The sequence below is a fragment of the Armigeres subalbatus genome, chromosome 3 (genome assembly GCF_024139115.2).
Source record: "Armigeres subalbatus isolate Guangzhou_Male chromosome 3, GZ_Asu_2, whole genome shotgun sequence".
Lineage (NCBI taxonomy): Eukaryota > Metazoa > Arthropoda > Insecta > Diptera > Culicidae > Armigeres > Armigeres subalbatus.
In genome coordinates this window covers 28,298,741-28,312,791 of record NC_085141.1, presented here as the reverse complement: position 1 = coordinate 28,312,791, position 14,051 = coordinate 28,298,741, and the positions used below count along the sequence as shown (strand labels likewise).

The window sequence follows — 14,051 nt, the reverse complement described above, 5'->3', positions numbered from 1 at the left end:
TGAGCATAAAAGTATCATCGTGCTAGCCTCATGATATACGAATGCAAAAATGGTAACCAGGCTTAGAAACCTCACCTCGCAGTTAATCACTGTGGAAGTGCTTAATGAACACTAAGCTGCGAAGCGGCTCTGTCCCAGTGTGGGGACGTAATGCCAATAAGAAGAAGAAGAAAAGAAGAAGAAGTGGTGCAGGATGTTGTTAAAATATCTAAATTTCTATCAAAAATTACACTACTGGAAACAAAAAACTATCAAATTTTGTTACAATTTTATCATAAAAATAAAATATTTTGTTAGAAATTTATAACAGAATCAGATACAAAATATATTGTTTCTGTGCAGTGGCAATTTTTTACAGTTCGTTATAGGTCTTCAGATTGTGATCAACAATCAGAAACTTTTGTTTTTGTCTGAACAAGAATATTTTTCGAGAACATGAAACTAACAACATTACAAATAAGGCAACCTTTACAAATAATATCAGCGTTGTGATATCTATATGGCTGGAAGACTTTGCTACATCTATTTTATTTGCCTACTGTTGGGTTTTTTTTTAATCATATTATGATAAAATCCTGTTACAACATTCGAAAGATAATGGCTGGTAAGAACAAAATTGTATCAACATAAGTTATAAATATCACAATATGTTAATATTGTGTTCAGTTTCTGTTAGGCTCTTCTAGTCGGGATCTAGTGTGAAAGTATTTCTACAACTCTGCCGAACAAATCGTTGTTTAAATTCCACAAAAAAACGGAGTTGAAGCGGACTAACTTCTGCTAAATCATAACAAAATTTCAATCATTTAATCTAAGTTACTGCAACTAACGCTACAACTCCGTTATAAACGGCATTCAAGCAACGAACTATTAGGCAAAGTTGTAGCAAAACCTTCGCACAAGAAGTCCATCACCGTGAAACATATTAGTTATTGACAAACTACTAAATGATCAAACCCATTTTATTAAATAATCGAATATATCTTTGATCTAAAGGTGTTCCAGAGGTAAAATAGAGGTTATTGAAATCTCCAAATGCGATTGATAAACATTTTTAACCAGTTATGATAAATGAAGCACATTCAAAGGGACTATTAGACACAATCGAAAAAAGTTTTATAAAACCTACAAAAAGGTTTATTGAAATCTAAGGAATTACAAATATCCCAAATTCTGCCAGAAATCTGGTCCGTAAAGGATTCTGAGCTCCAAAACTCCTCTACGGCCTCCACTAAAAGAGCTAAATAATTTTCCCGTAAAAAGATTATTTGACAATCGTGCGATTTCTTGGTAGTTTGCTTTGAAACATAACCACTTCTGATAGTTAATATAAAATCTTAGCAGTTAGCAATAATTGAATTAAACTATTGATGATTACAAAATTCTATGTTACGTGACTTCTGCTGAGAGCTTTTAAAGATTTTTGAAAATACTGAGAATCCCAAGAAGTATGTTATGCTTTTTAGAAGGCCTAATAATCTTCGAAAAGCTGAATTTGTCCTGAAAATCGAAGATAATTTCTCAAATTATGTGAGTATTCTGTCCGCAAGAATTTTTCAAGTCCGGATTAAATATTTTTGGAATTAATTCATATCAACATGGACGTTTATTGTTTCAGCAATGTTTCAGAATGTGCAACGATTTCTGAGTACCAGAACTGTTGCTCAAATCAAAAACAAGTTTAGTGGTCTATGGCTACCGCTTCTGCCTACAAGCAAGAGGTCGTGGATTTAATCACAGGCTCGTCCCTTTCCTATACCATCCTTTCCCCTAAAACATTCGCAAGTACGTGGCCAGGACAGATCTCGACTGTTCCTGTTTGTCCTACCCACGGCTCGGATCGTGAATGCGCCTCTGTTTTAAAGATTACGTAACTCTGAAAGGGGAAAGGGGTCCAAGAAATATGAATTTCAACAGGAAAAACTTTTTTTTATTATATACAAAAAAAAAAACTATAGAGTAAAAATATACGAGGTTTCGCGTGGCGTGAACAAAGGATTTTATTAAAAGAAAGTTCACTAGTTACGTACCGGAAAATTTGACCATTTCATCACTCCTCCCCCTCCTTCATACACTTTTTGTATGAATCGTCATACATCTCGCAACCCCTCCCAGCTCAGCGTTGCGTAATTTATGGATGTTTCTTTTGATTAAATAATTATCATTTAGATGAAATTGTGTTTTCGGACTATGTTGAAGTGTACAATACCAAATACAATTTCATTATTTCGCTTCATTACTTTGCTCCTTTGTCTTTTCTAACAACAATTTTTTTATCTTGTTTTATCATCTTTAAGAAGAACTTGGGATAATTTTCGATTTCTGTCCTTTTTTTCTTTATTGTGGATCTTTACGCTTTGGAAGTAGTCTTATTTCGGCCGGAAATACGGGTTTGACAAAAAAACTTAAAGGTTTACATGCGTACTCTTGCCGCACAGCCCAAAAATTTATTCAGGTCATGGTTTGGACCTCATGGAAAACCAACCGAATTAATTTTCTGCACCATAAAGTACTTTATACAATAGGTTATCGAAATGGTATAATGTTCACCTGATTGAACGTATATATGGTAATGGAATACTAGTTGCGGAAACACAGTGCTGCATCATTTGCATCATCACTGCGATTTATTTGCATTGTCTCCTATCACTATCAGCAACTTCCGCCGTTCTACCATCGATGACGCCACTAACGCCAACGCTTTGGCAGCTTCCGCTTTCAGACGCCATGGGCCGCTCTCCGTGAAATCTCGATCGAAAATGACAAATGACACGGGCACGTCATGCTCAGAGAAAATGAAGCGATGGGCCAAAAGGCCCGCACCTTACATCAATCTGATGTTCGTGTTGGGAATGCATGAACGGGATTGGTTTGTTTTGAATTTTTTACAGGGTTTGGAAATAATTGAAATGTTCAATAGTTCAATTTTGACAATCGATAGTTTCAGTGGATATGGCAAATTGCTGGAGAGTTTCTGAATCGATTGATAAGATATATCTGTCGAAAATCTGTCGAAAGATAAAGGCGCTTTAGCGTTTGAAATCTCGCCTAATTTCGTGACAGTCTCGGATTTGGAAATTTTCGTTTCACACCCTGCATCCGAGCCTCTTCCATAGTCCTATACTCGATGATCTTGTACTATTGGTTGGGATATGTCTATCATAATTATATTCGTGAACATTGGAAAACTGCTGCTCATTATTTTACTTGCAAGAAAGAAGCTGACAAATGCAAATAATCTGAATCATTTTTTTTAAGGACGCGGAACAAAAAGTCGAGTAGAAATGAAATTCATAACCTTCAACAACAAAATTCTAACTACGCCACTGAATTGCGTAACCCTTCCTTCATTCCTAATAATGAAAAAATAAAAAAAATAAACCAGATTAATCCACCTAGCAGTGATGATGCCTTTCTCGTGCATTATAATATAAATTGAAAAAATCTCAATAGAAAGGTCAAAAAAGCTCTTTAGGGGATTTTGCATTAATTAAAATGCATTACCACCAATATAAAAAAAAATGGTTTTGAAATTTTTTTTTCCAGGGGAGAAAACCAATAATTTTTCAATAATTAACGCAAAGTCCGACCGGGTCATTTTTCAATAGCAAACAATGGGACCGCATTTCCCGTCGAATGCAACTTGTTGCGAGTTAGTCGGATAGTGCTAAGTTCCAAAAAGTGTGTCTACAAAATTTGTTCACATACACACATACACACACTTGGGCTGCGAAATGATGAGTTGACGTCTGGGAAGGAGCGACCTACACAGCTCTGGTCCTCACAAGTTCCAATCTCACGCTTCCACGGGTCTTCCGATGACAATCGACCGCCAGCTAAGGGTTTTGTACTGGTAGCTGGTAGTGCAGCCTGGGCACTGTTGTCATTCTAAAATCAGCTAGAGTGAGGGGGTGCGACCAAGGGGACCATCGTCCCTAACCCCTCATCCCAAGGCGTAAAGCGACCCGTGCCAAGGGGATGCATGGCCAGGGGGATGATATAATGAGCTAAGCCTTTAATGGAGCCTGTGGGGTACCTGGGAACCTTCCACAGTAATTGTCCCTTACCGCGTCATGCTGGGCTCTGGCGTGGTTGACATCTTTTCCCGAGCAACTCGTGGGACCAAAATGGAAAACCAAGTCAATTCTTCAATTAGTGGTAGTAGTGTAAGAGACTACCCCTTCGCAGGAGGTGGTCATAGGCAATAGTCGGCAGCTCGGTGCGCAGTGCCAGCGTGGGTCAATCTTCTCCCCGGCTTCGCCGGTAGTGGTTATGAACGGCCCATGGCTTGTGAGGTTTTCGGCCTTCGAGGTGGCGATGGAACAGCTGGATGCCATAATCGACTTTGCGTCATCGAAGCATAATATCAGTAAGGACCTCAAGGAGAGCTTGCTGAAACTTCGAAAGTCGATGTTGGATGCCAAGCTGGAGAGAGCGGTCGGGACGGCCAAGTGCAAACCCGTGAAATCCGTGGAGTCGAGGTCTACCCAGACTGCGGCCCAAGCTCCCTGGGGGCCGCTCCAAAACGCGGAGGGTTACTACCCCGAATAAGAGTAGTGGGACTGGGAAGCTGAACCACGGCCAGGTACCTCCCAAACCGGGGGAGGAAGGACCTGGAAAGGTCCGTCCACCCAGGAAAGACGGTGGTGGACTGAGAACTCTCAGCCGCCCCAGACCAGGGAAATAGAGGGGGATGACGCCTCCTGGACCCTGGTCAAGAACAAGAGGAAACCGAAGACGTCAAGGGCTGAAAAGAAGGCCCAGGCGAATGAGGGTAGCAAGAAGTCTAGGGTAGGCGCCAATCGCTCCAGGGGCGATGTCCTAGTCATTACGGCGGACGAGGCTAAGTACTCGGCGCCGACGTAAGTCGAATAAAACGTACGTGGAAGGGCGAGATGATCCTCGAGCTGAAGCGGGGCGTCTCGCAAAAGGGCGCCGCCTACAAGCAGTTGGCGGAGGAAGTCCTAGGCGAGACGGTCAATGTGAGGGCACTCACGACGGAGGTGAATCTAAGGGTTAAAGACCTGGACGAGATCACCGAAGTCGAAGAGCTCGTCACGGCACTGCGGCGACAGTGTGAAGTGGAGACGCCCACCGCAGCCGTTCGGCTACGGAAAGGTCCGGTAGGGACGCAGGTAGAATTGCTTCGGCTGCAGCGGACGCCTCCAAGGTAGTCAGGTTAGGGAGCGTCAAAATGGGATGGTCGGTGTGCCCTGTGAGCATATACGAACAACCCGAAGTTTGCTTTAAGTGCCTGGAACCAGGGCGGGGCAATGGGACTGCAAAGGCCCTGACAGAAGCAATCTCTGCCGACGCTGCGGATTAGAGGGACATAAGGCACAATGCTGCACGAACCCTCCCAATTGTTTGATTTGTTCCAGTAAAGCTGTGAACATCAAGCACCCCATGGGGGGTTCGAAGTGCCCGGCGTTTAAGCGTGCTGCAAAATCACGTAACGCAGCTGGCTTGCTCGGCCTTGCCCGAGTGTTTGGTGTGCGCAGGTTTAGAGGAAACGGCGGAACACGTGTTGTTCGTGTGCCTACGTTTTCGCGCAATGCGTGACTATATGCTTGCCACATGTGGTCTGGACACTACCCCGGACAACCTAGTTCGGAGGATGTGGAAAGATGAAGTTGGCTGGAACGCCGTTTTATCGGCTATCGCCCAAATCGTCTCGGAGCTACACATAAGGTGGCGTGTGGACTCAAGGATGGTTGGTTCAGGCGCAAATAAGAGATGGTCCAAGTGTTTGGAGTCGGCTTCATGGATCATACCGGTGGTCATGTCCTGTGGTCGAACTCGATCCTTTTATCGAACAAGTGGCCGCGCGAAGAACAACATGGTATCGTCACTTTCGCGGCGTCGGTCAACCGGGCGGATTCCGAGCCCGAGGACGGAAAGGGGTCCTCGTCAAGGCTGGGGCAGGCGTAGGCACCGCGTCGGCAAGTCCCTCTGTGTGTTGGCGAATAGACTCTATCGCAGAGAGGTCAATTTGGGGTGCACGCGGCATCATCATTCTTGATACCAGTCGTGCAGAGGGAAGCAGGCGCGAAGTCGACCCTTCCCACCTTCCGAGGACATAGGGCGTGGTAAGGCCACCTGGAAAGCCGGCAATGCGCTGGCACGATACCATTCTTCTGAAAAAGCGAGTCACGATGTTCGATGCTACAAGGACTGCGTAGCTGCGTAGCTAACCTCGAGGGTGCGTTGTGCAATGGCCCACCTTTGAAGCATTACTTTCTGGTTGTACCGAAGAGACGATGGGCTTGGCGGCAATGGAAATGGTTTAGCGGGTCGGGGATGTAGTCCTGCCTCCCTCGTTTGCTGTTGGAGGTGGTCCCTAACCCCGCACTTCCTGGACAACCCAGGATGTCTGTTGAGCAGATTCCCCCTCCATTGCTTAGGAAGAAAAAAAATACAGACATCACCTCAGTTCGTTGAGCTGAGTCGATCGGTATATAACACTATGGGTCTCCGGGCCTTCTATCAAAAGTTCTTATTTGGAGCAATCATATTGTTTTTCGGTACAACTTTGTTGAACGAGAAAGGCAAAAACAAAATATTTCTTGACAAAAGTTCGGAACTCAGTAGCCTATTGGCTATAGGCTTGACAAAAAAATCGTCGATTCATTTTCGATTGCAGTGGTGGCTTAAAAAAACAACAGCGGCGGTAGTGCTACATGGCACGCGCATAGATCTGCTGCTGAGTTCATAAATGCGTCTTAATAAAATATTAACCAACGCTATACACAGCGAGTTAGTAACCAGAGAAAATATCAAAACTTTCATTTTCCCGTACAAACATTCTATGGCTCATTCAATAGAACAGGGTCGTCTGCCTCGTCCACCATTACAGGCTTTAATACCAGCTTGCTAAGTAAATAATTAGATCGATGTAATTACGCCATCGTCCCCTCCTCTTAAATTCCATATCGCACAAAATGCCATGCCGACAGGCCTGAAACCGAGAGCGTTCGCTTGGGAACTTGTGAAACGGTTAGCAAACGAAAAATAAAACAATTTTCAATTAACTCAAATCATTACCCAGCGCTGCCAATTGTACTGGCTACTGCATACACATTTCCCACACAACCATGTAAGCGTTCTCGCTCTGCTCCGTACCGGCCAGTCTAGCTGCTAGAAAATATGAGGAAGTTGATGTATAAACATGAAAGCATAGCGTAGAATTCACATTACCCATCCCTTAGTATTTATTAGGGACCGCGGTGAAACCGAAAGTCATCATCGCTATCCATCCATCCAACCATCCATCTAAAACGCTAGACTAGACTAATCTCGATTCTCTTTTCTGTTTTCTGCGCTTTCAGAGTTCTAAATATACGGAGCCGCGGAGAGTGCCGGCCCAGCAGCCAAGCACAGCACAGTGCGGTTGAGGATAGCGTCACGTAGCCAGCGGCACCATTAATTAGCGACGTAACCCGTGACGTCCTCGGGCAGTCAGTCCGTCGTCGACGACGGCGGCGTAGATAGAAGATGGGTACGCAGCAGCCTTTACTTCCCCATGAATAATCGACCCTAGAGCTAGGACAGACTTACTCCACACTAGTGCTGCCTTCTGGCGATCGCAGTTGCCACAAGAAGGCCCAGTGTTGCTATTATTGACCGCGTTGGTGTGCGGAGATAAATCTCTGCGCGATCGTCGTCGATCGAATCGACTAATCGCGTCGCGACGCAGCAGGCTTTGCGCTTGCTCTCGACACGCGATCCTCGAAGTGGCAGAGAGTGAGTGGGAGCGAATGTGAACGAAAACGAAGGGGCCGCCATGGAGCGCTAGCGCCACGGCCTACTACGGTTTCGATCAGTTGCGAGAGTGTCATCCGCCTCGTAGGACGTGTGTGAGATCGTTCGCGAAGTGTCCGATCGCGAGATTCGGGATAGAGGCACCGTGCAGCGGGCACTTATGAAACCGTGTTTTTTTTGTAACATATGAAAAAGAAAAATTGAAACCTTAACGCGTTATTTTTTTGTTGAAAAGAAGAAAAAATTGCAAATAAAATATTCACGGCATGTTGAATTTGTGCTGATGGGGAAGAATACGTTCCACCACGAAGAAAAACCTCGTTCTATAGGGTGCGATTTTCCTCGACAGTGAAGAAAAGTGCGGTTCTAAAAATAAAAATCTCTAGAAAGTGGCGGCAGCTCGTGTATGTGAACACGCTGCAGTAGGTGCAGGAAAACAGAAGATTCAAAAAGATTCGCCTTCTCGGGAGGAAGAAGTTTGAATGAAAAGTGAAAAATAATCGTAAAGAATAGAAGGCAAATCCTAGCCGCCTAGTGCCAAGAAAATCTTGTGTTTTATTCTCTTGTTTAACGGAATCAAAAAATCGAACGCCACCTAGATGAATGAAGCTTTCAATTTCTATTATCAGAATTTGTTCTCGATAAGTGAGTGCGAATCAACATCTCGTCGCTTCCAAACACTACACTCTCTCTGATGTGATGTGCTAGCCCCTTTCTCACCTTCAATTGTAGAAAAATTGAAATTTTGTGCATCAAAGGAAGACCTTTTCCCGCCAACTGGATACCCTAGAAGAGTGAACCCTCGGCAAATGGATGCAAAATCTGCAAAATAACACCCTCTATCGAATCAATGTTACCAAACCAATAGAGACAAATATTTATACCCCTTCCCAAAGAAAACAATCGGTAATGCAACCGTTCCAGTCTGACCGAATATTGAAACATCATTTTTTCGAGTGTAAATAACACAAAAAAATAAGTCCCTATCAACAGAATCCGTTTGTGCGTGTTTGTTATCTAACCCTCGCGCGGCTCGTTCTCACTCACTCGTCCGCTAATCCCACTTTTGCAGGCCCCTCGTCACGAGTGCACAGCGAGCATGGCGAGGGGTCAAGGATGATTTAGCCTTTACTAAGCATACCAAAACAGCATTCTTGTGTCGCTTATTTTCGTTCATTTGTTTGTGTGTTTCCTCTCCTTTTCTCACTCTATATATCTTGTGCGTATTTGTAGCTGCTAATGAAAGTTTGAATGCAAAATGAAAAAAATTAATGGAATATTCAACCAAAAAATGTTCAAAAAATTATCACAATCGAGAATGAGCTGATCAAAACAAGGAAAAAGAATATCCGGTGCAAAACGAAAAGAGAAAAGAAAACGAGAGTTGTCTACTAAGTGTGTGTTGCGTTTGTGTGTGCGTGAGCTAGCTGCGATCAAACAACTACACACATTCTGCGCCGCCTGGATTTCGTGAATCGCGCAGTGCAACAATCACGTGCGTGTTCGCAAGCAAACGCCCACGTGCGTGTGTTTGTCATTGTGCGTACCACATTGTGCACCATTCTATCAACCAATCACCGGGGCGACCGCTGCGGCTCCGCCCTTATAGCCTCCTTGGATGTGGATAATGATGTGTAAGAAAAAAATGTTTCCATCGCTGCATCAGTAGTTGTGTCATTGTTAAATTATGACTGGTCTGAGCGAAGAAGACCAATAAGGCACCACTGTCTATTCGTTAATCGTCTATTGTTTGTTGTGATTAATGTGGGCAGAGTAAACGTGAAACACCTAAACCAATACACATGAGCCTATTTGCCAAATCGTCTTCGCATTCGTCAGTAACAGAATCAAGCACTAATATTTTTCCTTTTCAATTTATTTCCATAATTAAAAAATGTGCATTGTGAAATGAAATCGTGACAAATCAATGGAATCTAAATAAAAATCCAATTGTGCGAAAATCCTTCTGAAATTGTGTATAATCGCGCGCGCGTGTGTGTGTGCATATTGTCTGTGGAACCATGGCAACCACAGCGAAGCAGTCCTCCGCTTCGTCACCTTCGTCGAGTGTGCACAACTTCGCCGAAGGTCAGTCGAGCAATCACCAACAGGAGGACCTCGACGCGATCGCGAAACAGATTTCCGATCACGCCGAAGCTATCTATCAAACATGGAAGGCCCGTGGCCTAGCGCCAACTGAAATCCTTAACTGCCAACTGCCAACGGCGGACGGTGAGAATGCTTTTAGCAAAACCTTGAGCCCTACGACAACTACCGCTACCTCTTCCGCTTCACCGGGGTCACCGTCCTTGCCGTCATCGTCTACCGTAAACCAGAAATCCGCTTCCGGTGTTGCTGAACTTTTAGCGCAAGCACCCGAACTATCCAACAACAGCCTAGAGCAGTTGGTCAGTTCGTTTGTGAACGAAGACAAGGCTCGGATTGCTGCGCAGAAACGAGGTGCTGGACGACCGGTTTCCGCTGGGTCCGCTATCAAGAGTGTGCTTCAAAAGTTCGAACAAAACGGTGCACAGAACCTGAACACATCCCCTATCAACAAACCCAACTACATTCGGCCAGTTAGTACTACACCGAGCAAGGTGAACAACAACAACAACAATAATAACCTCAGTACTCTGAACAACAATAATGTTCCAGACGTCCTGAAAGATACAATCGTTGAAAAACCCCGTGAAAAGCCACAGACTCCGGTTAAACCGGATCACTTGCTGAACCATGTTCCTAGTTGGCCGCTGAAAAATCGTGTAGTGAAAACTAGCGGTCCAAGTAGTTCCGATAAAGTTAATCACCATCACACGCCAATTTCGACCAGTTCCGGTAGCAGCAGTAGTAGTAACAGTGGCCTTAGTAGCATCGCCGGTGGAACCGGCTTTCTCTCCAAGAACACCGCCGAGCTTATGGATGAAGTTTCCCGAGAAGAAGAACGTTTGATCAACGCACTGAAAACGGGAACTGTCCTTAACAGCAGCGATAATCTACTTCCGGAGGTAATAACCTCGACCCTCCCTGATCGGGACATTCCCGACTACGGATACAGTAGCAATCGACCGCTCGACATGGTCACTTCGTCGACTGTAGTAGCCAACGGTTCTACCAATGGCACAACCAACGGTACCAACGGTACGAATGGTACGAATGGTATCAGCGCTGGCGCTGGCACCGACACCAACAACTCCGGTGCCCCAAACGCCGCCGGCGTTAAACACTGGAACGGGGTTCCGATGAAACCCAACCACATACCGATCCTCAACATTCACCAAATCCATGAACAGCACAAGCTGTCGACAAACTTTACCCGCAATGTCGCAACCACAAGACTGCCGAAAGATTTTGGCCGCCCGGCGGCCTCGGATGACAAGAAGGAGTTCCAGGCGAAGACCATTCCGAGCCCGATCCGGCCGTTCCTGTCGCGGGGCTCCGTGGCCGAGCGGGTGCTCATCTTCGAGAAGTGCCCGGAGAAGGCACCGCCCCGGGAGCGTGCGAAGGAGCCAGTCAAGGTGCAGGTGAGTGGATTTTGTTATGTTCACGTTATTTATCACAAAATTGTCGTCCTAATGTGATTTAGGACAACTAAAAGATGTTGACGATCCTGAGCTCTATAGAGTATTGCGGAGACATATTGTTATTGAACTGGTATATTTGTAGTTCCATGTTGTCAATTAAAACACGAAACATTCCTTTCTACATATTTTAAGGTCCATAAAAGTGGCAGAGACCATGCATTTGCTTTAATTGATAAATCCTTGAATTTATCTTTTTCTAGTAAAATAAACAAAATTTATTGGAAATTGTGTAAGCTGGATATATACAGATTTTAAATTGTATTTTTTTAGTATTAGAAGATCTGACATAATATCACGGGCATAGAACAAGGCCCTTTAAAAATATTAGAAAAACTAACACATTTTTACGGAAAAATAGATGTGTAAATTAAATTTTTAAGATAAGAAGCAAATAAACCAATAGACATTTACTCCAGCGACGTCTCATACATTTTTGTCAGAACAAATTCTCAAAAATAATGTTTGAATGATCAATAACCTCATTTGAAAAACTCTACTGGATCCGGTAGCCAACATACATCGTACCACAAATAGGCACATGCTTGAACACCAGATGACCTAGTGTGGGAAAATCTCGCGGCGTCTCTCGATATCGTTGATCCTACACCTTCATATTCCACTTCACGCGACCGCTTCACCTGACTGCCCACTTCCCATATAGTCATTAGAACCACGACAACACTCGGTTAGTTTACGGGCAGCTCCAACGGCGAGGAACCGCGTCAGGGTGCGGAGTAAAATTCTACACACCGCCCGAGCCTCTGCCATGTTTGAACAATGAAAGCATTAATTAATCGTCGGTGGTTGTCTACGCGTCGCCGTCATCGTCGGTCGGTGCCGCCACCAGTCGCAGCACCGGTTGAAGCACCTTCCGAAGTGATTTGGGTGAACCGACATCCACGATCCACCTACATAAAAACCTGAGTTGGGGTTGTAAAATCTCGTAATGTGTGCCATCGTGTCGGGTGTTGTTGGCACACAATTTGTTGTGTTCTGTTCCGGGCCGCGAGGCGAGTGCGGACCAAAACCGGATTCGAGAGTACCGCCGGTATTGTAGGTTGGTTGATAGGCGAACAGGAAGGTAAGATTCGGGAGGTAATGACACGTTTGATACGCGATGTGATGTTGAAGGCGGAGAGGCTGCACGGCCCGAGCTAAGCATTGCGGCAAATTGATAACTTATTTTGATGCTGTAAGAATAATTGAATCTGATTAGTCAGAAATATATCGTTTGATTCAATGGATTACATATCATAATTAAAGGCAGAAAAATGATGTCTTAAACTTATCCTGATGTCGAATGCGATAGTAAAATCAAAACGTGTATTGATGGCATATCATACAAATTTGAATTAAACGAAATTTGAAAGCAAAATATTTAATATCTCATTTGTTAATATTTTTAGAAAGAAGTGTTCGAGTTGCCCTCATTCGCTGTCAGACTTTTCTTCGGGTGTCGTGTCATGTCGAGAACGAATCGTCAAGTGAGGGTGATCTTGACGGGCGCGACGAACCGGTTGATCAAGATGTTGCTCGAGAGGATTTTGTGGTGTTTTGTCAAGTTTCAGTGTTGAGGCGCCTAAGTACGCTTTCGGAGTCGTTGACTCTCAAGAGTGTGTGGGCATTATGGTTGACTATTTGCGAATAATTTAATTTTCGGGAGAGCTTGATTTTTCACACTTTTTTGGATTTGCTGAAAAGCCTCAAAAGTGTGCACAGCAGCCACGGCAGCCGGACGCATGACAAAACCACGATGAGCCAAATGCATACTTCTTAATTTTTTATTTAGAGGTAAATTGACCTTTCTCTTCAAAAACTTTTATTCGCTTTAATCGATTTTTATTGTAAGGTACACTGGGGGAAGTGGAAAAGGAAAAATCGATAGTGCATGTTTGAATTAGTGTAAAACCAGTTTTAATGATCTAAATGTATTCAATCAAAATGGACTATCAAAAACAGTCAATTTTGCACCAACTGTGCGGTAATTCATACCATTTTGGTTGCTTGAAATTTATGGAAAAATATTTGAAAATTAGGAGTTGTTTTTCCACTTAACCCAGTGGGATGGGGTAAGTGGAAAACCCATGTTACCTTGACCTTCAATTGTGATGAGTAGTTATATATAACTAAAATCGAAACGGTAATTGCTCTGAGTAGCTTTTGTCGAATAATTTCATTAGTTTAACGGTATAGGTTCCCAAGGAATTCTCGTAATAGCTAGTCGAGGGCTGGTTTTGCATACTCGAGCATTAAGTGTACGTAAAATCTATAGGTTCTCCTCAAAGATGAACTTTTTATAGGAAAAATGGGGCTCACAGGGTTATAAACTAATCAACTTAGTTTAACGAATTGAGGTGATGTCTGTGTGTGCGTGTTTGTATGTATGTGTGTGCGAAAAACACGTACAAAATAATCTCCTATTCTTTCTTAGCCAATTTGGTCGCAAAAAAAAAATGCATTCAACAGCAAAACTTGCTATAAATGTGGAAGAACGTGAATTGTGAAACATATTCACCTACCGGTGCTATTTTTTTCTTTCTCATAAATATCAATATCATATGAAACAATATGTAAAACATGTGAAATGCATTAATACCAGTAGGTGGATTAATCAGGCTTTTTCTGATCTACATTAGCCCAATCACCACTGAAATCGCAATGATAACAAAGAAGGAACATATTAAGATTCACAGCCACCAAAATAAA

The 14,051-nt window shown here is 43.6% G+C and overlaps 1 protein-coding gene across 1 annotated transcript in view; it reads left to right on the top strand.

Moving 5' to 3' along the window:
* Window positions 1-14,051, top strand: part of LOC134221546 (uncharacterized) — a 187,399-nt gene that overhangs the window by 88,281 nt on the left and 85,067 nt on the right. Inside the window, exon 2 of the mRNA XM_062700740.1 lies at window positions 9,796-11,285. Coding sequence (XP_062556724.1) covers window positions 9,796-11,285 — 1,490 coding nt within the window. The remainder of the gene's footprint in view (window positions 1-9,795; window positions 11,286-14,051) is intronic.